The sequence below is a fragment of the Tetrapisispora phaffii genome, chromosome 7, assembly GCF_000236905.1.
Source record: "Tetrapisispora phaffii CBS 4417 chromosome 7, complete genome".
In the NCBI taxonomy this organism is placed as follows: Eukaryota; Fungi; Ascomycota; class Saccharomycetes; order Saccharomycetales; family Saccharomycetaceae; genus Tetrapisispora; species Tetrapisispora phaffii.
Genome location: NC_016526.1, coordinates 68,360 through 89,401, shown reverse-complemented (window position 1 = coordinate 89,401; position 21,042 = coordinate 68,360). Strand labels below are relative to the sequence as shown.

At 34.5% G+C, this 21,042-nt stretch overlaps 8 protein-coding genes across 8 annotated transcripts; 3 read left to right on the top strand and 5 right to left on the bottom strand.

Moving 5' to 3' along the window:
• Positions 1-174: 174 nt before the first annotated feature.
• On the bottom strand, positions 175-1,566 carry TPHA0G00460 (uncharacterized protein; the record flags this gene model as incomplete). Its single annotated transcript, XM_003686268.1, has 1 exon — positions 175-1,566. The coding sequence occupies one exon, from the start codon at positions 1,564-1,566 to the stop codon at positions 175-177; it is 1,392 nt and encodes a 463-aa protein (XP_003686316.1).
• Positions 1,567-1,897: 331 nt separating this feature from the next.
• On the bottom strand, positions 1,898-7,018 carry RRP5 (Rrp5p; the record flags this gene model as incomplete). Its single annotated transcript, XM_003686267.1, has 1 exon — positions 1,898-7,018. One exon carries the CDS (start codon positions 7,016-7,018, stop codon positions 1,898-1,900), a length of 5,121 nt encoding a protein of 1,706 aa, XP_003686315.1.
• A 651-nt stretch (positions 7,019-7,669) lies between these two features.
• ATX2 (Mn(2+) transporter ATX2) lies at positions 7,670-8,695 on the bottom strand (the record flags this gene model as incomplete). Its single annotated transcript, XM_003686266.1, has 1 exon — positions 7,670-8,695. The coding sequence occupies one exon, from the start codon at positions 8,693-8,695 to the stop codon at positions 7,670-7,672; it is 1,026 nt and encodes a 341-aa protein (XP_003686314.1).
• A 660-nt stretch (positions 8,696-9,355) lies between these two features.
• On the top strand, positions 9,356-11,542 carry DIA2 (DNA-binding SCF ubiquitin ligase subunit DIA2; the record flags this gene model as incomplete). The annotated part of the gene is made up of 1 exon (XM_003686265.1): positions 9,356-11,542. One exon carries the CDS (start codon positions 9,356-9,358, stop codon positions 11,540-11,542), a length of 2,187 nt encoding a protein of 728 aa, XP_003686313.1.
• A 164-nt stretch (positions 11,543-11,706) lies between these two features.
• TPHA0G00420 (uncharacterized protein) lies at positions 11,707-14,340 on the bottom strand (the record flags this gene model as incomplete). The annotated part of the gene is made up of 1 exon (XM_003686264.1): positions 11,707-14,340. One exon carries the CDS (start codon positions 14,338-14,340, stop codon positions 11,707-11,709), a length of 2,634 nt encoding a protein of 877 aa, XP_003686312.1.
• A 1,228-nt stretch (positions 14,341-15,568) lies between these two features.
• Positions 15,569-17,158, top strand: IBA57 (Iba57p; the record flags this gene model as incomplete). The annotated part of the gene is made up of 1 exon (XM_003686263.1): positions 15,569-17,158. The coding sequence occupies one exon, from the start codon at positions 15,569-15,571 to the stop codon at positions 17,156-17,158; it is 1,590 nt and encodes a 529-aa protein (XP_003686311.1).
• Positions 17,159-18,131: 973 nt separating this feature from the next.
• RPS5 (40S ribosomal protein uS7) lies at positions 18,132-18,809 on the top strand (the record flags this gene model as incomplete). The annotated part of the gene is made up of 1 exon (XM_003686262.1): positions 18,132-18,809. One exon carries the CDS (start codon positions 18,132-18,134, stop codon positions 18,807-18,809), a length of 678 nt encoding a protein of 225 aa, XP_003686310.1.
• Positions 18,810-19,264: 455 nt separating this feature from the next.
• On the bottom strand, positions 19,265-20,590 carry TPHA0G00390 (uncharacterized protein; the record flags this gene model as incomplete). The annotated part of the gene is made up of 1 exon (XM_003686261.1): positions 19,265-20,590. The coding sequence occupies one exon, from the start codon at positions 20,588-20,590 to the stop codon at positions 19,265-19,267; it is 1,326 nt and encodes a 441-aa protein (XP_003686309.1).
• Positions 20,591-21,042: the final 452 nt, after the last annotated feature.

Here is a 21,042-nt window from a genome sequence, read left to right as displayed (position 1 = left end):
TAGGTAAAATCAACCTAACCTTGTCAGTAATTTGAAGAATTTTAATTGATTCTGTTTTATATAGCATCTCTTATAGAATAAACTTCAGTAAATATATATTTCTATAAGATTAATCACAACTTTTACACTTTTGAGTGAAGAATTTTAGAAATAATTAAAGATAAAAAGCAAACATTAAGTAAGTGTCGTTTTGTTTTTATTTAATATCATTTGTGCCCTACGATGAGGTACCCATCCAATACCGGGAATGACTACTCTTCTTAGAGGTTTTCCACTTGGATCAAATAGTCTAATATTTTGTATATCAGCAACTTGTAATTTGTTATCATTAGGAAATTCAAAATGCTCTCTTTCTTTCTCATTTCTTTTGTTTTTAGTTTCTTGTAATTTCAATAGATGATTTTTCCATTCAGCTCTACCTTTTGTAGTAATTAAGTCAAAATTCAAAGGTGTCTTTTTTATTATGGGATATGGCCTTTCTTCATTTAAATTTTTTGTCTCCAAAGCGCAATGAATAGGTTCATTGACCTTAACCGGTGTTGCAATTTCAACCTTACCATTATCACCATCAGACTTTTCTCCTGCTAAATCTATCGGTCTCAAATTCGTCCCTTCAACAGATGATATTTTTAATGCATTATCTAATTTATTATTCAAGTTGTCCACTGTGATCTCATGTTTTGATCGCTTTGTGCCACTCAGGTAGTCAACATTTTCTTTAAAATACACATTAGTATCTTTGTGACTATTAGTTGACGATTTTTTATTTAAGAAGAAGGTTGGTAGGGATATTGAGGAAAATGTTGATGACTCTGATGATTCTATGTAATCTCGTTTGTTTAATTTATCTATGGCAGTCTTAACTATATTATTAACTGACTCGGTCGAATCCTTAGATTTATTAAAGTCTGATAATATGTTCACATTTGCTGCTTTTTCCTTACTAGAGTTGTTTAGTGATGGTTTTCTCTTCGAAGTGCAAGGGCTCTTACTGTCATTATTATAATTATCCTTCATTTTATCGTGGAATGGAATTTTGTCAATGTTTATTATTCCCAGTAAATAGTGTCTTATCTTATTAATTTCATTTGAATTATTATGATATATTGTCACAATACTGACGACACCAATGGCAATTTCAGTAAGCAATAAAACATTTTTGATAAATCTTGAAATCACTTTAAAAGTATTGAAATTGACAGCTAAAGATTGTTGTGCAAATATAGAACAAAATACAAACCTTCTATTAAATGTATTTATATCGGAATCCGTTAAACTTGAGTCTCCAAGTATACAATCTTTGAAGCCCTCGACATTCTGGCTATAAAATTTTAACTGCATAGATTCAAAAACATTTTTAAATAGATAATGTCTCATTTTAGAGTCATTTGTCAAACCATCTAGGGACTCTAAAATCAAATAGTCCAACCTCAAATGTTCCAAGTTGCCTTGCTTCAATACCTCGGCGGCTATTTCTCCCATAGTAAGAATTATAGAAATGAACCCTACACATAACAGGATTAAAGAATATTCCTTCTTAATATATAAAACTAAATCAAATTCCATGTTTAGTTGATCCCTGTATTCACTGTTATCAACCCTCGGATCTTTTATATGAATATTAACACAACAAATTAGTTAAATATTCTTTTAATCTTTAAATATATTTAATGTTTTGAAAGTCGCCTTAATCTTTTAAAGAATCATCAAAATTCTTTGCAGGAATAAGATACATTAAAATATTTAGAACATATTTTAAAATAAGAAAGTTTTAGTTTATAACTAAGTAATGTACATGTATTGACTAAATACAAAGTATAGGATTACATTTAAGTTTGTATTTAATGATGAAAAGTAAGTGCATATGATAGATAGAAGAGTTGAGTAGCAGATTTGTCTATTGTTCTTCTGCAGCAGCTTTTGGATGACTTTCAGCAAATTCAGTTGCTTTCGCTTTGACATACCCAATTGCTTTCTCATCCTCTTTACCTTCTTCATATTGTAACCATTTGTTGAAGAAGAATTTAGCTTGTTTTCTGGTGATTTTCTTTTGTATCACACGCTCAAATAAATCTTCGACCTTCTTTTTGTCATCGACTTTGATTTCTTGATCAATGTAAACGTTCCAGATATCGATTCTCTTACCTGCATCAGCAATCAAACCTTCAAATAATGAACGACCTCTTTCTGGGTCTCCCTTAGCATATTCTAGTTGAGCGAATTTTCTTACAACTTCAATGTGGTGACGTTTTGGTAGAGCCTTCAATGCAGAAGATAGAATGTTACGTGCTTCATTTGATTGCTTTTGAGAAATTAACCAGTCACCCCAAGATACCCAAATAGAAACCTTTTCAGAACCAAACTTTTTAGCGGTAGTTTTGAATAATTCGGCTGTCTTGTTGGTTTGTCCAGACATTTGTAAAATACTTAATAACTTGGAGTGGATGGTGAATGAATCCATATATTGACAAGCTTTCTTGAATACATCCTCTAGAGTTTCTTCGGAACCGAATGTATTTTCCAAATTTAACTTAGCAATCCATATATTTAGTTTTTCAGCTTCTTCTCTGAAGTTTATTGTCTTCAAAGCTCTTTCAGAAATTTCTCTGGCTTTATCAATCTCACTTAATTGCAATTGGAAAGCCATGTAGTTCATCCATACTACTGATGAGTTTGGATTACCCATAATCAAACGTTCGAAATCACCAACAGATTCAGGAGCTCTTGTATTGATGTCAATAGTCTTGTCTTCAACAACATGAGCTCTCTTCTTTCTGTGTCTATTCTTTTTGGTTTCAGTGAAATCTTCATCTTCTTCAGATTCATCATCGGATTGAGCTTGATCTAAAATCTTAGCAGTCCAGTCAAATCCAGCACTTAAACTTAATCCGTCTGTGGACATAACAGCTTGCTTAGTAATAACGGTTGTGGTGTCTTCGACATCGGATCCAGCATCCGAAACATTGTTATATTCAGCATCTTCCATAATAACATCTCCATCCTCATCTGAAGAGTCATTAGCAGATTTACCAGAATTGGTTTTTGAGAAGTGGGAAGCTTTTAAACTTAATGATAATTGTTTCTTTTCTGGGTTTACCTTTAAAACATATGCTTTAACTTTATCACCGGGACCAAATAGAGATTGTAGATCTTCTGGAACTGATTCAGCAACTTCCGAAGAGTGAGCTAAACCAGAAACGTTTAGTGTATTATCTAATTTCACGAAGACACCAAAATCGGCTACATTCTTAACAACACCGCTAAATATGTCACCAACCTTAATATCATTATAATTCTTTAGAATTTGAATTTCACCATTGACTTCAGATTCCTTCAATGTTAATAAAATTCTAGAATTATTAGCACAAGTGACAACTTTACCGACAACAGGTTGCATTGGTTTAAAGAAGGCCTTCCATTCTTTCAAGTAAGAATCAGAAAGCTTCGAAATTGGAACAAAGGCATCTAAATTGCTACTCAAGGCTACAAAAATACCCTTTTCTGTAACATTCTTTACTATAGCATTAACAATGTCATTTGGTTTTAGATCTGTGTGAACAGTTGGTAATGAATAAGCACCCTTTGAACGCAAAGATAACTTAATTTTGTTGTTTTCAGCATTGAAAGCTAAAACGGTAGCAGGTATTATTTTACTAATCATATTGCCATAAACTTCTGGTAATGTTTTAGAATAATCATCTAATGCGTCAGTGATATATGAAACAGCATTCGAACCATTGCGCAACTGTAATAAAACAAGCTTGTCGGTAACCTTAACAATTTTAGCATCAACTGTGGAACCGACATTGATATCAACAACTGAATCAGATTCTGTTTTAACAATTAAGCTGTTATTTTTAGAGTCAATAGATTTAATTTGAACCTTTAGAGCAGAACCTATTAAGGATTCGCCATTAGAATCATTGGAATTTTCTGTTAAGTTAAAAGAAGAAAGTCTGGCATGTAAAGAAGGCGTTATTGATAACCAGATTGTGCTATCTTTGACATTATTAACAAAACCAACAATATCTTGACCAACTTCCAAGTCACTTGCTTTCAACAATTTAACTTCATTGGATTTCATTTCAGAAGGTTTCATTGTTAGTTCTAGAATACTCTTTGCCTTTAGTTCTGAAAATTTTGAAACAAATTTATGGTTAACAAAATCATGTAAACCGATAACCTTGACGTTGACAATATCACCAACTTTGAAGTTGGATAATGGATGTTTAGCGTCCTTAATTTGTTTTAGATTATCATAAACTTCAGCGATGTGGATTCTACCAAACAAGTTATCAGCTATATTAACATTTAATTGATTCTTTTTAACAGCAGTAATCTTGGCTTTGATAAATTTTCCAAGAGTACAATCAGCAAAGTTAGAAACAGATGAATCGACTGGATTTAATAGAGAAGCTGGGGTTATAGTGTTTTCCTTTTGTTTTGGTTTTTCATCTCTTAAAGACAATAAAAATCTTTCCTTGCCATCATCGAATCTCAATAAGTATGCGGTAACAGATTGGTTGACATAATAAATACTGTTAATGTCAATTTTTCTGCTTTCAACAGCAAAGTTAGGTAAAACCAGACCAACAAATTTACCATTAAAGGCGACGAAAACACCTTTGTTCGAAACAGACTTGACATAACCATGAAGTGGAGTTGATTTACCTACTGAAACAATTTGTTGATAATTTATTGGTAAAATTTCCTTTTCAGCATCTTTAATTAGTGACTTCTTCAAACTCATGTTAAAAATTTGAGTTTTGGAATCAATATCGATGATCAAGCCTCTTAATTTCGAACCAATTCTTATTTTCTTTAATTCAGCTCTGTTTTGTTCTATTCTAGAGTCTGATAAATGACCGACATTAATAACACCTCTTAATTCTGAATCCTTTAGTTCAACCAATACAGATTCTTTCGTCTTTTCAATGACTTCCACATCGATGATAGTTCTACCTAAAACAAAAGATTTTATTAGATCTTTTTGTTCGGCAGACTTGGCAGCAGAAACTTTACATGTACCAACAATTCTTGACCTTTCTCCGGATACCTCAAGTAATTTGACAATAACTGTTTGTCCTAATCTAAGATGTTCTTCAGGTCTTCTAACAAAAGCTTCTGATATTTCAGAGTTTGGGATAAAACCACGCACACCACCGAAGAAAGAAATCACAGCACCCGCTGGGCGGAATTGCAGAACAGTTGCAATTGTCTTGGAATTTGATTCTTTAACAGCTGTAGCATCATCATATGAAGTAATGATTGTGAAGTCATCATCATCGGTGGTATTTACTAGCGTTTTCTTTAGAGTGACAAAAATATGACCTCTATCATTAACATTCAATACTCTACCTTTGACCTTACTGGCAATTTTGAATTTTCTTTCTGGGTAAACTAATTTGGTATCAGATATATGTAATGGTGGAACAAAAGCAGTAAATTGACCACCGAAAAGCTTTAATTGAATACCTTCAGTTGACACAGCTGTAATTTCACAATTTGTTAATACTTCACCGATCTTAATATCAATAGCTCTGACATACTTCTTTGCCAACATTTCTGGATCGGTAGATAATTGGAATGCATTGTCAACTGAAGTATAACCTAAAACTCTAGCAGATATTTTTTCTGATTCCAAGGCTGAACCAATATTCTTATTGTGAACTTGACCTACTCTTTCGTTATCTAATGTTAAGTATAAGAAACTAGAGTCACGGCCCTTAATTGTGGCAGAGTCAAAAGTGTACCCAATTGGGAATGCTTCTAGATTTTCAATTTCAGACAACACAGAGGTTAATGAGATAATATGGGTTTGTGCAGACAAAAGCAACACATTGTCACCTTCCTTGTTTGGTAAAATAGCAATGATTCTTGCCGGGACATTTTGACCGACTGGGAATTTCTCTTTTAGTTTTTCTTCAGAAAATGTCTCCAAATGAATATCAGTTATATAACCAGCAATTGAACCGAAAGCTTTACCAAAAATACCATTACCACCAATTTTTTCAGATAAAAACTCAACTAATTGACCTGGAACGACGCAATCAATTGAGGAAATATGTGATACTTTATTTTTCTTACTGAAGACTTGGTTAACAGTTACTGTTCTATCAGATTTATTAATAATGTTTGCCAAGAAAACATGACCTGGTTTTAAATTGTCGAACGTTTTGCTGTCCTTTTTGGAGATGAAACCTGTGAAATTAGAGATACCTAAATCTAAGATGGCACCATGATCTTCTATACTCTTCACCGAACACTGTACTGTAGAAAATTTATTCAAATCGTCTGCTGAAAAGGTGTTGACAGCAGAAGGCTCAATACTTAACTCCAGCCTACGCTTCTTTTTGGTAGTGGCGTCTAAAGCTGTGTTTTCCGTTACAGAACACCTTAACCATTGGCCTACTTTGAATAAGTCAATCAAGTTTGGTTTTTCTGTTAATTTTTTCTTTTCTGATTTGTCGTCAGATGATTCGTATTCTTCATCAGAATCGGAATCATCGCTTGAGTCCGCCATTTCCTCGTCAATTTGTGTTAAAATATCAGTAATCTGTTCAGATATATTTGTTATTGGTACATAACCATTGATACCATCTGTGAAAGAAATACGCAAATCGTTTCTAGTTATGGAACTAATTTGACCTAATAATTGTGAACCGACTTTCAGGTTTTTGAAATTAACATGCTGTATAATAGCAAATTCGTCATCTTCATCATCCACCAATTCTAATTCAGTAGCATCAGCCTTCTTAGATTTCTTATTGCTCTTCTTACTCTTAGAGCCTGTGGATGGACTCTCTCTTTTCTTCTTACCATTGTTACCGAATAGAACATCATTAGCAGCCTCATTGGAAACTTGTTTCAACTCTAATGAAGTCAGAGCAGACGCACCACCTCTTGGAAACGACACCTCCTCAGCACCAGACACCAAAGAAGATTTGGAAGGTTGTTGGGTGGCATCTTCTCGAGAAAGCGGAAAATCGCCTTTCACTTGTCCCTTCTTGGAAGACATGTCAATGTGTTTTGGATATTAATCTAAGACAGGTTCCCGTTACTGAACTTCTTCAACAACAACGAACACAGCTAACACTCAACTAAATAAGACACTCTAGTATTATATATATACATATAGACTTATATATATATATATTTGCATCAAGAGAGAGACATATACAATGGTTATGCTATTAATCTTCAGCTAAAACTAGATCATCTCATCTCATCTCTAAAATTTTTCACTGGAAAAATTTTATGTCACGCGGGACGACATAGTCAAGCAGGGTTTGTTGAAGTGACAGTAAAGATGACAGCCCTGGTCGACGAGTGATACACTGGACTGATAACGGTGGTATACGTTCTTCTCATGCAGAGGAAGTGCATGATGTAAGTCAAGTTTGTTCAGGTTGGCTGAGGAAAGCCTTGAAGGTGTTGTAGAAAGAAGAATGATCATTGTTTGGGAAGGCAAAAGAGGTGACACAAATTTAATTTTAAGTATGTGTCTTTTTAAATTCTGAATATCAATATATAAAGATAGTAATTGACGACGCTTTGTTCATTTAAAGAGTACTATATTCGAAGACACAAACAAAAAAGAGTTGTTGTTGTCTATTATTATTATTTTGGAAATTTGATTTTCGTAAAATGACAAAAAATGTGAGTGTGTTTATTCTTGGATTAAGAATGACACGATGATCGGGATGATAACACCTGCGACGGTAAAGACAGACTCGTCGTAAGGTAGCTTCGAGTGTTCGGTATTCTCTTCGCGTGCATTTAGTTCTATGTCGTTCGAATCCCTTAAGCTTACTGGAGATGTGTTGTTCTTGTTTGGGATGCCAGTCGGATCAGTGGCATCAAGATCGAGCTCCAATGACATGTCGGAACCTATCACGGACGGGTTTAGAGCAGGTTCGTAGCCACCAGTGTGGTCGTAGTCCTTTTCTGTAAATGCAGTAAAAGAGGCATATAGTAAACTACCACCACTCATCAATAGTAAGCTTCCACCAATCCATTCCATGGAGTCAGAGGCTTTCAAGTTGAAAATCGAAACAACGACATAGCCCAATGGAGTCGAAAGGGCGAATGCAAACAGATTGGACAGAACTTGCCATTCTGGTAGTCTTTGTTTGGAGATCATCAGACTGGTTAACGATAGAACTGCTGGGATCTTGTGAACAACAATAGCAATGAGAACAACGATTAACAGTTCTTCGTTATTTGATGTAGTCCCCAACGCAATACCGTCGGAAATACCATGTATGAAAAGTGCAAAGACAACGTTATTCTTCAAGATAGAGGTGATTGCGATTTTGGGGTTCTTTAACAGATCCCTGACGCTGTGGATATCAGCGCTACGATCATCATCAAAGAAAGAAAATTTTGATGAATTAGCCATCAATACGGAGACACCTCTATCCAATAGATAAACTACTAAAAACCCAATCAGCAGGTTCAAACCCACATTTCCACCATACTCCACGCATGACTTGACACCTTCAGGGATGACCAACATGAATGAGGTACCAATCAGCATACCGACACCAAACTGTGATAATATGGCAATCTTTTGACCGTTTGCACCTTGTTCTAAATTTTTGTTCACATAATACAATGGGATAACACCAATTGCAAACGTGGCCACTAGCAGACTAATCGCTAGCAGAAAAACAGTAGTCAGACTAATTGCCATCGATATTCAATAATTTTTGTTACAAAAATCAGCGAAAATGGAACCTTAGATGTAATGTTATTTTTCCTAGCAACAGTAAAAGTAGCAATATGGCAAGCCTTATATGCAATGGAAAAAACTCTCTTAGATAAAACTGAAATCAGAAACGCTTGGAGCTGTAGCAAACTGGCTCTTCTTGTAAACCAAATTATATACTATAGAACTGTAACAGCTATAGACTACGGATCAATTAGAATCAGTATATATCTTTCATACTACCTATAAACCGACCTTTAATAAATGTGTTCAATTGTTTTGGGTGTGACTTCAGTTCCATACTACCTATAAACCGACCTTTAATAAATGTGTTCAATTGTTTTGGGTGTGACTTCAGTTCCATACTCAAAGCCTTGTTTCCATTTTTTGCATTTTTAGTGAAACACGAAACCGCTAAAATAAGTTTTCGATGAGCTGAACAAGAACTAATAGAAAAGAGGTGACATTGGTAAGAAGGCTCTGTGATTAAATATAACTATTGCTTGCACTCGAAAGGCGTCCCTTATTTGTAGTTGCTGGTATCGACTTTTTTTTTTGAATTGGTCTAGTACAACCCATAAATAGAAGACCATTTTATAGTAAGATTCTGGGTTGATATTCTAGTTCAATGACAGTGGATAGGACATGAGCAAGGATGAATCAGTCGTAGAGAAAGCGTTGGATTTGGGTTCAACCTACTTCAAAAGCGGTAATTACTCCAAAGCAAAAGATTTATTTGTGAAGGCCATCAAAGTCTCATATAGTTATGATAAAAGTGAACTTAAGAAATTAAGACTCGAAGCCAACCTACCGCCTGTGGCATTACATGACCCAAAGAAGATATACCATCCAAGGTTGCATAAATTGTATGGAAATCTAAGCGCCACATACGATAAATTGCAAAATTTAGATAAAGCCAGTGACTGCTCACAAAGGATGATCAATGTTGATCCTTACAACCTTAAAGGTTATATAATGATGGGAAAGATTCTACAAAAGCAAAATAAAGATAAGTTAGCCTATAAAGCATATAAAAATGGATTAAAACAAGCGCACTATGCAGTTGAAAAGTTTCATTTGGAAATTCCTAAACATCTATTCGACATTGTTAACCGTCAAAAGGACTTGGTCAGGGCACGATTGGTGTCAACTGGTCAAATTATTAAAGAAGATCAGAACTCTGGTGAATCGCCTAAAAATGAAGAGGGTATGCAGACCCCAGGCTATAAAAGGGTATTTATTGATCCAGTTGAAGAACAGTTGAAGAAAAGGAGGAAAGAAAATGAGAATAAATTTGGATCAAATATTATAGTGATCTCAGATGAGCAATCTGATAATGACAATCTTGTTCCAAAAGAATTGAAATATATTGATTTCGTGTCTGAACTACCGTTAGAGGTGTTGCCTTTGATTTTTAGTCATTTCAACACAAAGGATATTGTTAAATTTTGTTTTGTATCCACTAATTGGAATAAAAGAATTAAGGCTTTAGTCGATATTTTCAAATATTTTGACCTTAACAATATCTCATACCAACAAGCTGTGGCGTTTACTAAGTTCTATGAACAGTTATATAAGCAAGTACTTGGAAATAAAAGCATAAGGTTGGTTGATACAATAAAATTTTCTTCAAAGATCAGATCAGATGAGTTGAGAATTATGAAAATTTTGTTAAAATATATATTGAAGTCGACTCGACAAGTTATACTAACGATTCCAAATACAGTGCTGCCTCAAATCAATGCATTTATAAACAATTCACATCACGTACATGTTGAAGAACTATCTTTAATGGCATCTTTTCAAATAGATAAGCCATTTGAGCTGGATCTCATAGAAAAGTTTCCTAATTTAAAAAAATTGGAATTCATAATTCCAAGCGCTATATCTCCCATTGCTAATTCGAACTATGGTACATATCAATTAAGCGAAGTGCACACCTATCCTGCATGTATGGACACTTTAGAATCTATGAAAATTATCTGCGATAATGCCAAAGTTAAACATCTACCTCTATTTTCTATTTTAAAATTTTCTAAAATACCTAATTTACGATATCTATGTGTAACAGGCGCTAAATTCAATGATACGTCTGATAGTCAGTTTGACTGGTTAGGTGAGTTTTCTAATCTAGAGGAAATATGGATGGAAAATAATGAGAATGCTTCACTGTCATCATTTTTGAAGTCATGTTGTAGGATCAAAATGTCAAGTAATCTGAAGAAACTAACTTTTAGAGAATATAAAATTAGCAGCAAATTTGAATTAAATACGATAAATCCTATTTTTGAGAACAATTTCAGAAACTTAGAAAGTTTAGACATCATGGGTTCATCAATTTGTGGAAGGGCTGTATTGGATATTGTATCGGTTGTTAAGAATAACTCAATCTATTCATTAAATATTGGCGAATGTCCATATATTCAGTTTTCTGTACATCTTGGGAGTCAAGATGTTTCTTTATTATCAATCCCATACTTGTTGTCCATGGTACCAAACTTGAAAGAGTTATATATCCCCCAACTAGGTTCTTTAAACGACACCACGATGCACATATTAACAAGTTATACTTCAGAGTTACAGAATTTGGTTATATGTGATTTATCATTTAATCCATCTTTAACCGGTGCAGCAGTTTATGATTTTTTACAAAGTCTAAAAAAAGTTAGAAAGAGACCTCTAGAAAATTTTGTAATCAATGGATGCCCAGAAATATCCCATATTACATCGCTGGCATTAAAATCTCAAAATTTAGTTACTAACCTTGAATGCATATACCAAAGGCCAGCATGGAAACAATTCGGATTAAATTCGTATAGGTTTAAAACATGAGCTTATTTATTTAATTTTATATTCAATATAAGAAATATACGATACAAACACCACTGATCTGTATATATGACTATAAACTGATCCGTTTTTTCTCATTAAGGTTCATTTGTCCGAGGGACAATAGCATGAAGTTTGTGGTCAGATGTAATCTCGTTGGCTGGTTCTCAGTCACCTGGATCTATCTCTTGCTCATTTACCGGGTTCCCTGGTCTATGAATATTTCGTGTCGGTGTTGATTCTGCTTGAGCCCATGCAATATCATTAGTCTGTGGAATTGTTTCTATAGATGCTCCTTCATAACTTACTGAACTTCTTTGAGAAACAGCATCATCATTATCAGACTCTGTAAAAAATACGCCAGTTCTTCCCTTAACAATGCTGTTATGCTCGGTTGGGCCTTTGGCTACTCCTTTATTAAACCTTGGTGAAACATTATTTGAAAAGATTTTACTCACCAAACCCTTGTTTTGAGGCACTCTCTGAATGTACTTTTCCATTCTATTATAATTTGGTAAATGATTAAACGGAAACTCCTTCAGAGTATTATATTCATTATGATGCAATATTGATTTCAAATTCTTCTTTAATGGACTTTTATCAACAGTTTTTCCATGCAAAAGCAATGGTTTTTCTTCATTTACTGCAATAGATGTATTATCTATAGTAGATGCAGGGTGCATTAATGTAAATGACTTTGAATGTACTTTAGGTCTTGAAAATGGTAGAGTATCTGATTTTCTTCTATGGATCATTGCGCTTGATTTATGAGGTAATGCTCTAGAAGAAGTCAACTTTGTTGTAGTAAATCTCCTACTTAGCATTAGCTCCTCGGGTAACAATAAAAGTGAATTTGCTGGCTCCGTTTCTAATAAGTTATCATCTAGTATCTTTGCAGAAGATTCAGTTTCGAATTTTTCAATTTGTGATGGTACAAGGCCAACTGGTACTTCAGAAAACTGAAGCGGATTTCTAATTGAGGAAGATATTAAAATTTTGCCTTTTAAATAACTAATTCCCTTCTCAAGAGCAAACTCTTGACCACAATGATTTTGGATAATTGAAATTTTTGGCCAAGTTGCCCTAGCTCCGTTTACAGTTTCTCTCAAAATAAATTCCTTTGAAGGGTTTGCCAATAGTTCATTAATTCTAAATAGCATATCTATATTTGGCAGTATAGTAATATCGCCAGAATATTGTTGAGATAATACAGATCTTAGTTTTGTCAATAAATTTTTGGCCATACCAATTTCACAACCTATCTCAAGATAATGAATTAATTCTTCAGTAAAAAAATAGTACATGGTGCCCAATTTTTGTTTAAACTTGGCACTTATTTCATCTTGAATATTACCTCCCACACATGATAAAGACATTTTTAACATAGGGAAAACATGGATATTAACTTGACATGCAATAATATGGTCAACGTTGAACATCTCAGATAGCCTAGAGATAGGAAGATCATTATCTACAGATCCATCCACATATTTTACTGAGCTACTGTTCCACTCTCTATTTTCCCTTGTGACAGGATCCTTTTCATACAACTGACTTGAAGGGAAAATACCAGGAAGGGAACAAGAAGCACATACAGCAGACCAGATCATCACATTTGGGGCAGTTAAATTATTTAATAATCTTGGTTGCTCGAATATAGAAGCTGGCGAAACTGTAATGTTTAAAATCTTCCCCGTTCTGTTATAAGCTTCCCTAAAAGTCAAATCACCTAAAAATTCCTTCATTGTATGTATTAAATGTTGATTACTAAACCAAGTGCCATTCTTAAAGAATCTAGAAATTTTTATTAACAAATTTTCACTCTCAGTTTTCAAACGATCATCTTTAAAGATATTAAAGTCTGTATTTAAAATTCTTTCGAATAACTCAGGTATTTCTTCTCTAGTATAAACCGAAAGTATACTTGCGACAATAGCGCCTGCACTACTACCACTGATTACTTTTGGTAACAAATCTAGCTCTGAGAGTGTTGATAAAACACCAATATGAAATAACCCAAATGTACCACCACCACTTAACACCAATGCTGTTCTTCCTATATTTCTTCTTGTCTGTTGCAACATCCCCAATAAATACACATCATCCAAGTCAGAACTATTAATCAATGCTTCTATAGCTAATTTTGATTCCTCTATATAGTTGTCGATGACTTTTTTCGTCCCGATATGAGTATTTCGATATAAATTCACATTTCCCATATTCCCTAAATCTCTTACCCAATTTGTTCTTATTATGTAGACAAGTTGTGAGTAATCTTCATCCAACCTGGCTTTCCTCATTTTTTCTGTTATTTCTTGTATAAGTTTGTAATCGTACAGACTAGATTCCGTTTCTTCTTTCCACGCTTCTGTGTCTGTAAGTTTGTCTAGTTCCAAGCATGACTTCTTCCATTCGTCGTAAGACATCGAATGAAACTTCTCAGATAGAAGCTTCTGTATGAGAAAGTCCTTTTCGTAATCTCCGATGAATGCAGAGTAAAATAATGATCTTAATTTGTTTATATATCTATGCATTTTCTGCACATTGTGAGAGAGAGAGGTGTTGATATTAGATAATACTTTAAACTTGGATGTGGAGTTATTATCACGACTCGAGAGCATTTCATTCTCATTTATGAGAGTATCATCCTCTTCAGCATAAGTCAAAGTATCCTTCCCAGCTGAATTAGTTTTAGTGTCTTTGTCGACATCCAACTTCTGACCTAGTATATTTTCGTAATACTTTTCTATCAGCTTCTGGGTGATAGGATATTCATACCGTAACGATGCCAGTGAAATCATAGATATAGTTTATTCGACACACTAGAACAGGTTTCCCCTAGTTACGTTCTGGTTATATTGAATACGCCTGCTAATTAATAATTTTTTTCTTCAAGAGCGAATAATAAGCACAAAACAGATGTCTATGTTTCTAGCAAATGGAGCTTAAAATGGCAAACGAAAAATAACTCAGTGCAATACTCAAAAAACTCTTTGCTTTCTAACAATACAAGCTTTATAAAATAATAATGTACATAATAGTTAACTAATACACATCCTTCTTTAAAGGTCATATATATTAAATTGTCATTACAGTTGATTAATATTCGATATTCCGAAATTGCCGAGAACGAAATGATAAGGGACAAAATTTAAAATGAAAAGTGCATGCCACATAAACAGTATCCAGGAATATGTGCCTCTTATACTGAAGAGGATAATATATAAGGTCGAATTTTATATCCTCGTCACTGTATCGTCGAATTCAGTCGTAGTGTCACAGTAATTGCTCAAGTAAATAACGCAAATTGTTTGGCACTCAAAATCGATGGACCCTGAACCGAACAGTTGGACCCAAGTCCATGTTCTCAAACCACGATTGGATGTTTACTCAACCCTGGTTGGAAACTCTTGTGATATCGTGTAGATCAATCACTTATGTCCTGTTGGCGTTAGTCCCCATTCACATCGACTCTGAATGAAAGACCCCTTTGGTCTTGATGACATTGTACGTTCAATCGCAAAATCGATGAAGAAAGAATTTAAAGATTTTTCCCGAAAGGGAAATTTCAATCTTCACTATGATACTGTTCCCCCTCCCCCATGTAAAGAAAGACATCTTGGTAGCTTTGCAGTTATTATAAAGGTTATTATGTTGTTAATGGGGTATGATGGCGTGTATATGAAGTGCTTGGTGATGCTACTGAAGCAGTTATGATGGATTAACGACCGGCTAGTCTCTCAAAACTGGAAGGTATTGTATTGGCGAGTGCCAAGAACAAGTAGGTGGTAATGATAGCGCCGTGATATTTGACTGCGATTCCTCAAAAATGCCTTAGTAATACTTAGCATACAATAAGGATTTTGAAATATTGTGAAGTTGCATAGCATATATAAAACCGTTTAAAGGTTCGGTTGAGAGTTGTTAATATCATCTGTTGTTATGCAAAGGGACTGTTTTCTTTTATACATCCGACTCCTCTTGTTCTTTTTATAAGGGAGTTTGCTGCGTTGTTAAGAGTGGAATAAGATGCTTGGAAGGGGAAGGGCAAGCCGATGCTCTGTTTTTAGCAGGGTTCAGCCTTGCAAGGCGGTGTATAGGAATCTGAAATTTGGATTAAGACACATGCAGTGCTCTACAATACAATCAGAGGCTGGAGCTTCTGATAATGGTTGCTTTGTCTTTTGTGAAGTTCCGAATAAAACATATATTAAGTTAATGGGTCCTGATTCACCACATTTTCTAAATGGATTACTGACTTCGAAATTCTTACCAAGTTATGTGAAGAAGAATTTAACTACAATTTCAGTAAATGAAGAGGACTCTCACTCCACATCTGATGTAAATAAAATTGAAGAATTCAACGAAAAATGTTGCAACTGGGGCATATACAACGATGTTGGGTACCATGGACCCTATATCTCTCGCTTAGGTCAGTATACTTCTTTTTTGAACAGTAAAGGTAAGATAGTGACTGATCTAATTGTTTATCCGACTCCTGTTTTCACGGAAAGTACAATTACAAAATACAGCAAATTCAATAGACATCCAGCGTATCTTTTAGAGATAGATACTATCTTGGTTTCTAAAGTCTTAAAAATGTTTGAGTCTCATAGTTTGAAGAACAAAATTAAATATAAGTTATTGCCGGAAAATAACTTCAAGACTTGGGAACTAATGATATCCTTGCCCAATGTCCCTGGTAATTGTTTGAATCCATGGATTAATAATTTACATTTCCCATTCACAGTGGCGAAATCACCTGAAGTCGCAAACAATACAATGGAACAAATTGTATCTAATATGTTTACGTTTAACATAAAAAATGGGGATACTTATAATGTGGAGGCTCTCGATTCTTTCTATAAAAATATTAAGGGGATATATCTGGACAGAAGATTTGATTTACTTATGGAAGAGAATAGCTCTACCCCACAAATATTGAAGATTGTAACATCAAATAAGATTACTGACATATCTCAATTTTTCAATAAAAAGGTATTTCCTTTCGAATTTGTCACAAAAAAACTGGATCATCAATTCTTTAGAGATTATAAATTATTGAACGGTGTTCTCGATTCTGCAACAGACATCAAGCCAGAATCAATCTGGCCATTAGAATTAAACTTTGACTACTATCCGAACTCGGTGAGCATCGATAAAGGATGCTATTTAGGTCAAGAGATTATGCATAGACTTTTTTCAACAGGAAGGCTAAAAAAAAGATTGATCCCAGTAAAGCTTGAAGGTTATCACTATCTAGAAAACTGTGGTAACAAGGATTACAAAGATATAGTAGTAAAATACAATCAAGACACCGATATAGAAGGGCAAGAGCAGGTGTATAATCCATTTCAACCATCTCAACCTGCTTCTTTCTCACAGAAGCGACAAAAAGTGGCTGGTTCCCTGCTAACATTCAATAAAGAAAATGGGCTAGCCTTAATAAGAACTGAACTATTTGATAAAATATTCGATTCCAGTAGAAAAAATGATTACGAATTTCTAATCACCCTAGAATCAGAATCTCCAGAACACCAGTCCAAAGTCGTAAAACTGACGCCACAGACACCGTACTGGCTACCCATTTGGAAGAAAGAAAACGAATCTCAAAAATAAAGCCACCAAATAATCCACTAACTGTATATAGAAACCAAAACACACATACATATGCATACGCACATTAAACTTATTGCAAATATATATTCCATTCATCGCTATTATCATCACAACGTAATTAAGAAATCACAAAAATGTAAGTGACTGTTGGTATTTACACACCCAGACATCCCACACCTACTTATTTTTTCTTTAAAAATTAAAAAAAACATAAAAAAACCGTTCGCGCAAAAAGAGTAACACGACATATTCATTTTCACCGGCATCCTTCAGCGCGTAATCTCTGCCTATCAGACTCAACAAAATTGTGATTCCTTGCCTAACTTTGAGCATTCCCAGAAGGAATGCTCAGTCGCACTTTCCTGTCTGGAACTTGCTACTCTAGACAGGGGAGCAGGTCAACCTCGGTGTTTCACGCGGACGCACATCACAAAAGTTTCACCAACATTGGAAATTTCACCTCATCGCAAACTACTTTTCTCTTTTGACAAGGACCTTCTACTATGAATTAAGGCTTTATGCCATTGTCAATGGAAGGCTAACCTACTGTTAATAACAGCAACTCTAGGACAATTAATAACATAATCCTAGAGGACCCACTATGATCAAGTTAACTTATGGACTAACGATGGGATTGAGATGTTAAGTCTCAATGTTGTAAATTGTCAATATTGGCAAACTGTTGATGAAATGAATAATTATACTGGATGTGTTTTCTTGAAATTGTAAAATCAAAGTAAACTTGTCTTTGTGAAAACTTAGTGTAGTGTTTACAGGCCACTATAGGCTTTCTCTAATTGAACGTTATGTTTGATTGTCGTGAATTGGTTACAATGTAACTGTTATATTTTTTAAGTTGTTCTTGCATATAAAGAATTTAATATATAAATATAAGATATTAGACATTGTTTCTTGATATTTCTCCAGTTACAAGCACACCATAGAACCAAGGACGGAAACCTGCTAGTCGAAGATGTCTGATACCGAAGCCCCAGTTGAAGTTGCCGAAGAATTCGAAGTTGTTGAAGAATTCACTCCAGTTGAATTAGCTACCGCTATTCCAGAAGATGTTCAAAGAGCTCAATCTGAAATTAAGTTGTTCAACAAATGGTCTTTTGATGACATTGAAGTTAAGGATGCTTCTTTAGTCGACTACATCCAAGTCAGAAACCCAGTCTATGTTGGTCACACTGCTGGTAGATACGCCAACAAGAGATTCAGAAAGGCTCAATGTCCAATCATCGAAAGATTGACTAACTCTTTGATGATGAACGGTAGAAACAATGGTAAGAAATTAAAGGCTGTCAGAATCGTCAAGCACACTTTAGAAATCATCAACGTTTTATCCGAACAAAACCCATTACAAGTTGTTGTCGATGCTATTGCCAACTCCGGTCCAAGAGAAGATACTACTAGAGTCGGTGGTGGTGGTGCCGCTAGAAGACAAGCTGTCGATGTCTCTCCATTAAGAAGAGTCAACCAAGCTATTTCTCTATTAACCATCGGTGCCAGAGAAGCTTCTTTCAGAAACATCAAGACCATTGCTGAAACTTTATCTGAAGAATTAATCAACGCTGCTAAGGGTTCCTCTACTTCTTATGCTATCAAGAAGAAGGATGAATTAGAACGTGTTGCTAAGTCTAACCGTTAAACATTGTATAATGTATTTATCCAATTCATATTTGTTTATTATTTGTACACTTTTAGAATGTTTACATATCGAAAAATCATTATAATATAAATAATTATTATTTTATTTGGTCAATTTTAAGTTTTAATCATTAAATTAAGAAGAGACGGATATTAAAGTAAATTTTGTTTCATTAACTACCTAGTTTTATATACGTAACCTAACTACTAACAAGGAGATCGCACGAGTCTTAGATCTGCAAGTCAACGGTGTTTGGAATAGAGGGTTTGAGATAATATATCAACCTCTCCCTCCAAATGCCATTGTGGATCATTATAATCCGTTTCTTCTGTCCACATCAACTAATGCAAAAGTTCCTTCTTAAATTAAATTGTCTATAAAATGCTAAATAAGAATGAATAAAATTGGTATATATGTTTGAAAAAAAGGTACCTTAGTATCGAGTTTCGATTTCACTAGGAGTGCATCTGTCTGATTATCTTCTTATCAATATGTAAGAACGAGCATGCTAAGATTAAATCAGCCAAAATGACTAAACAACCGCTAATGACAAAACAAAGCCATAGGTAACCATGTTTGGCAATTAAACCTGTGAAAATTGGACCCACGCAACGGGCAATAGTCTTACCGATATTAACCACCCCCATAACTCTTGTTAAATCAGTTGGTCTGACAAGGTTTGTCAATAATATTTGTCTTGGAGTAACATCCATAGCCATAGTCAAAAAGTGTAGGATCAAAATAGTAATCGATAATGGTAAGTATTTCTCACAATATGGGATTATTAAGGTAAAGATTCCAGCTGGAATTTGTACTGCTAGGGTTGCCCTTACTGGGCCAAGTTTTCTTGCAATGATCGAAGAAGGCAATGTTGAGGATGCCATTGCTATTTGGCAAACAAAAAACAGGGCACCTAAGGCAAATGAACTCATGAAGAAAGTCTTTGAGTAATAATAAACCATCCAACTATCTGTCATAAAACCAGAACCTAACGAATCAATCATGAAGATCGTTAGCAACCTGTATAACACCGATAAAGTCTCTGGGGAAAGTGAGTGAGATCTTTCTTCTTCGTGATGAGCTTGTTCAACTAATGGAGCCATTTCATCATTAACCAATGCCTCTGCACTCGATAATTCTTCGTGATGATGGCCAGTCGTTTCGGTCTTGTCTGATAGCAATAACATAATTACCAATTTTACCAATGCAAAAGCACAATATAAAAGGAAGACGCACTTATAAGCTTGTAAGTTTGTTTCCACTAAGTCCAACCACCTTAAAAAGTGCATGAATGAACCAGACACTAAAGCACCTAGAGCAGCACCCATACTTCCAACTAAGGCATGTATAGCGAAGATTTCAGGTCTCTTGTTATGAGGGGTCAAATGAGCAATCATTGATTCTTCAATTGATCTAAAGGGACCGACTTCATTACTTGATGGTGAAATGACACCAATAATAGCAAACAATAAAAGCACACGGAAGTTCTCACTAAAGCTGAAAACAAGTCCACTTAGAAACATCATGAAAGAACCTAATACCAACACCCTACGCCTTCCCCAAGAATCTGCATACCAAGTCAATACATAAGAACAAAATACATCCCCTACCAGAGTAAGTGACATGAACAGACCGACTTTATCATCAGACATGTGTATCTCAGTTAAAAAAAAAACCAACACTTGGTTCGTCATACCGTAAGCAAGCAACCTGAAAAAGACCGATGCCCAAAGCAGTTTGATATCAAGTGATGCCTCAAGAAATTCTCTTTTAACTCTCATCTCAATCGAACTGGACAATAATAAACTCTTTGTTTGTTTGTTTTGTTTACTAGCACCTAAAATAACAATAGAAAACTAGCAATGCCCCAACTTTCTTGTAAATAATGTGTGTAGGTTTGCTATTTCCTATGTAACTATGCACTGTTTTTAACCATCATCAGATGTTAAAACAAGGTTACTTTTGCAATGTCAAATGTTTTTCATTAACTACCTCCTTTTATATCATTATGTTTCTTCATTACAAGTTTTCAAGTTTTTCGAAATTTCAAAAACGATGAAATTTCAAAAAATGATATGTATATGACATTCTTAAGATAATTTATTCGAGATGACTTGATCAAGAATAAGATGTCGATTTAAAGGTTAGTCATTAGTGACTGTAGGAGATACTTTATGTATTTATTGGTGTTGCCTGTGTTACATCTGCGTTGTTTATTTAGGTGTTGATTTAT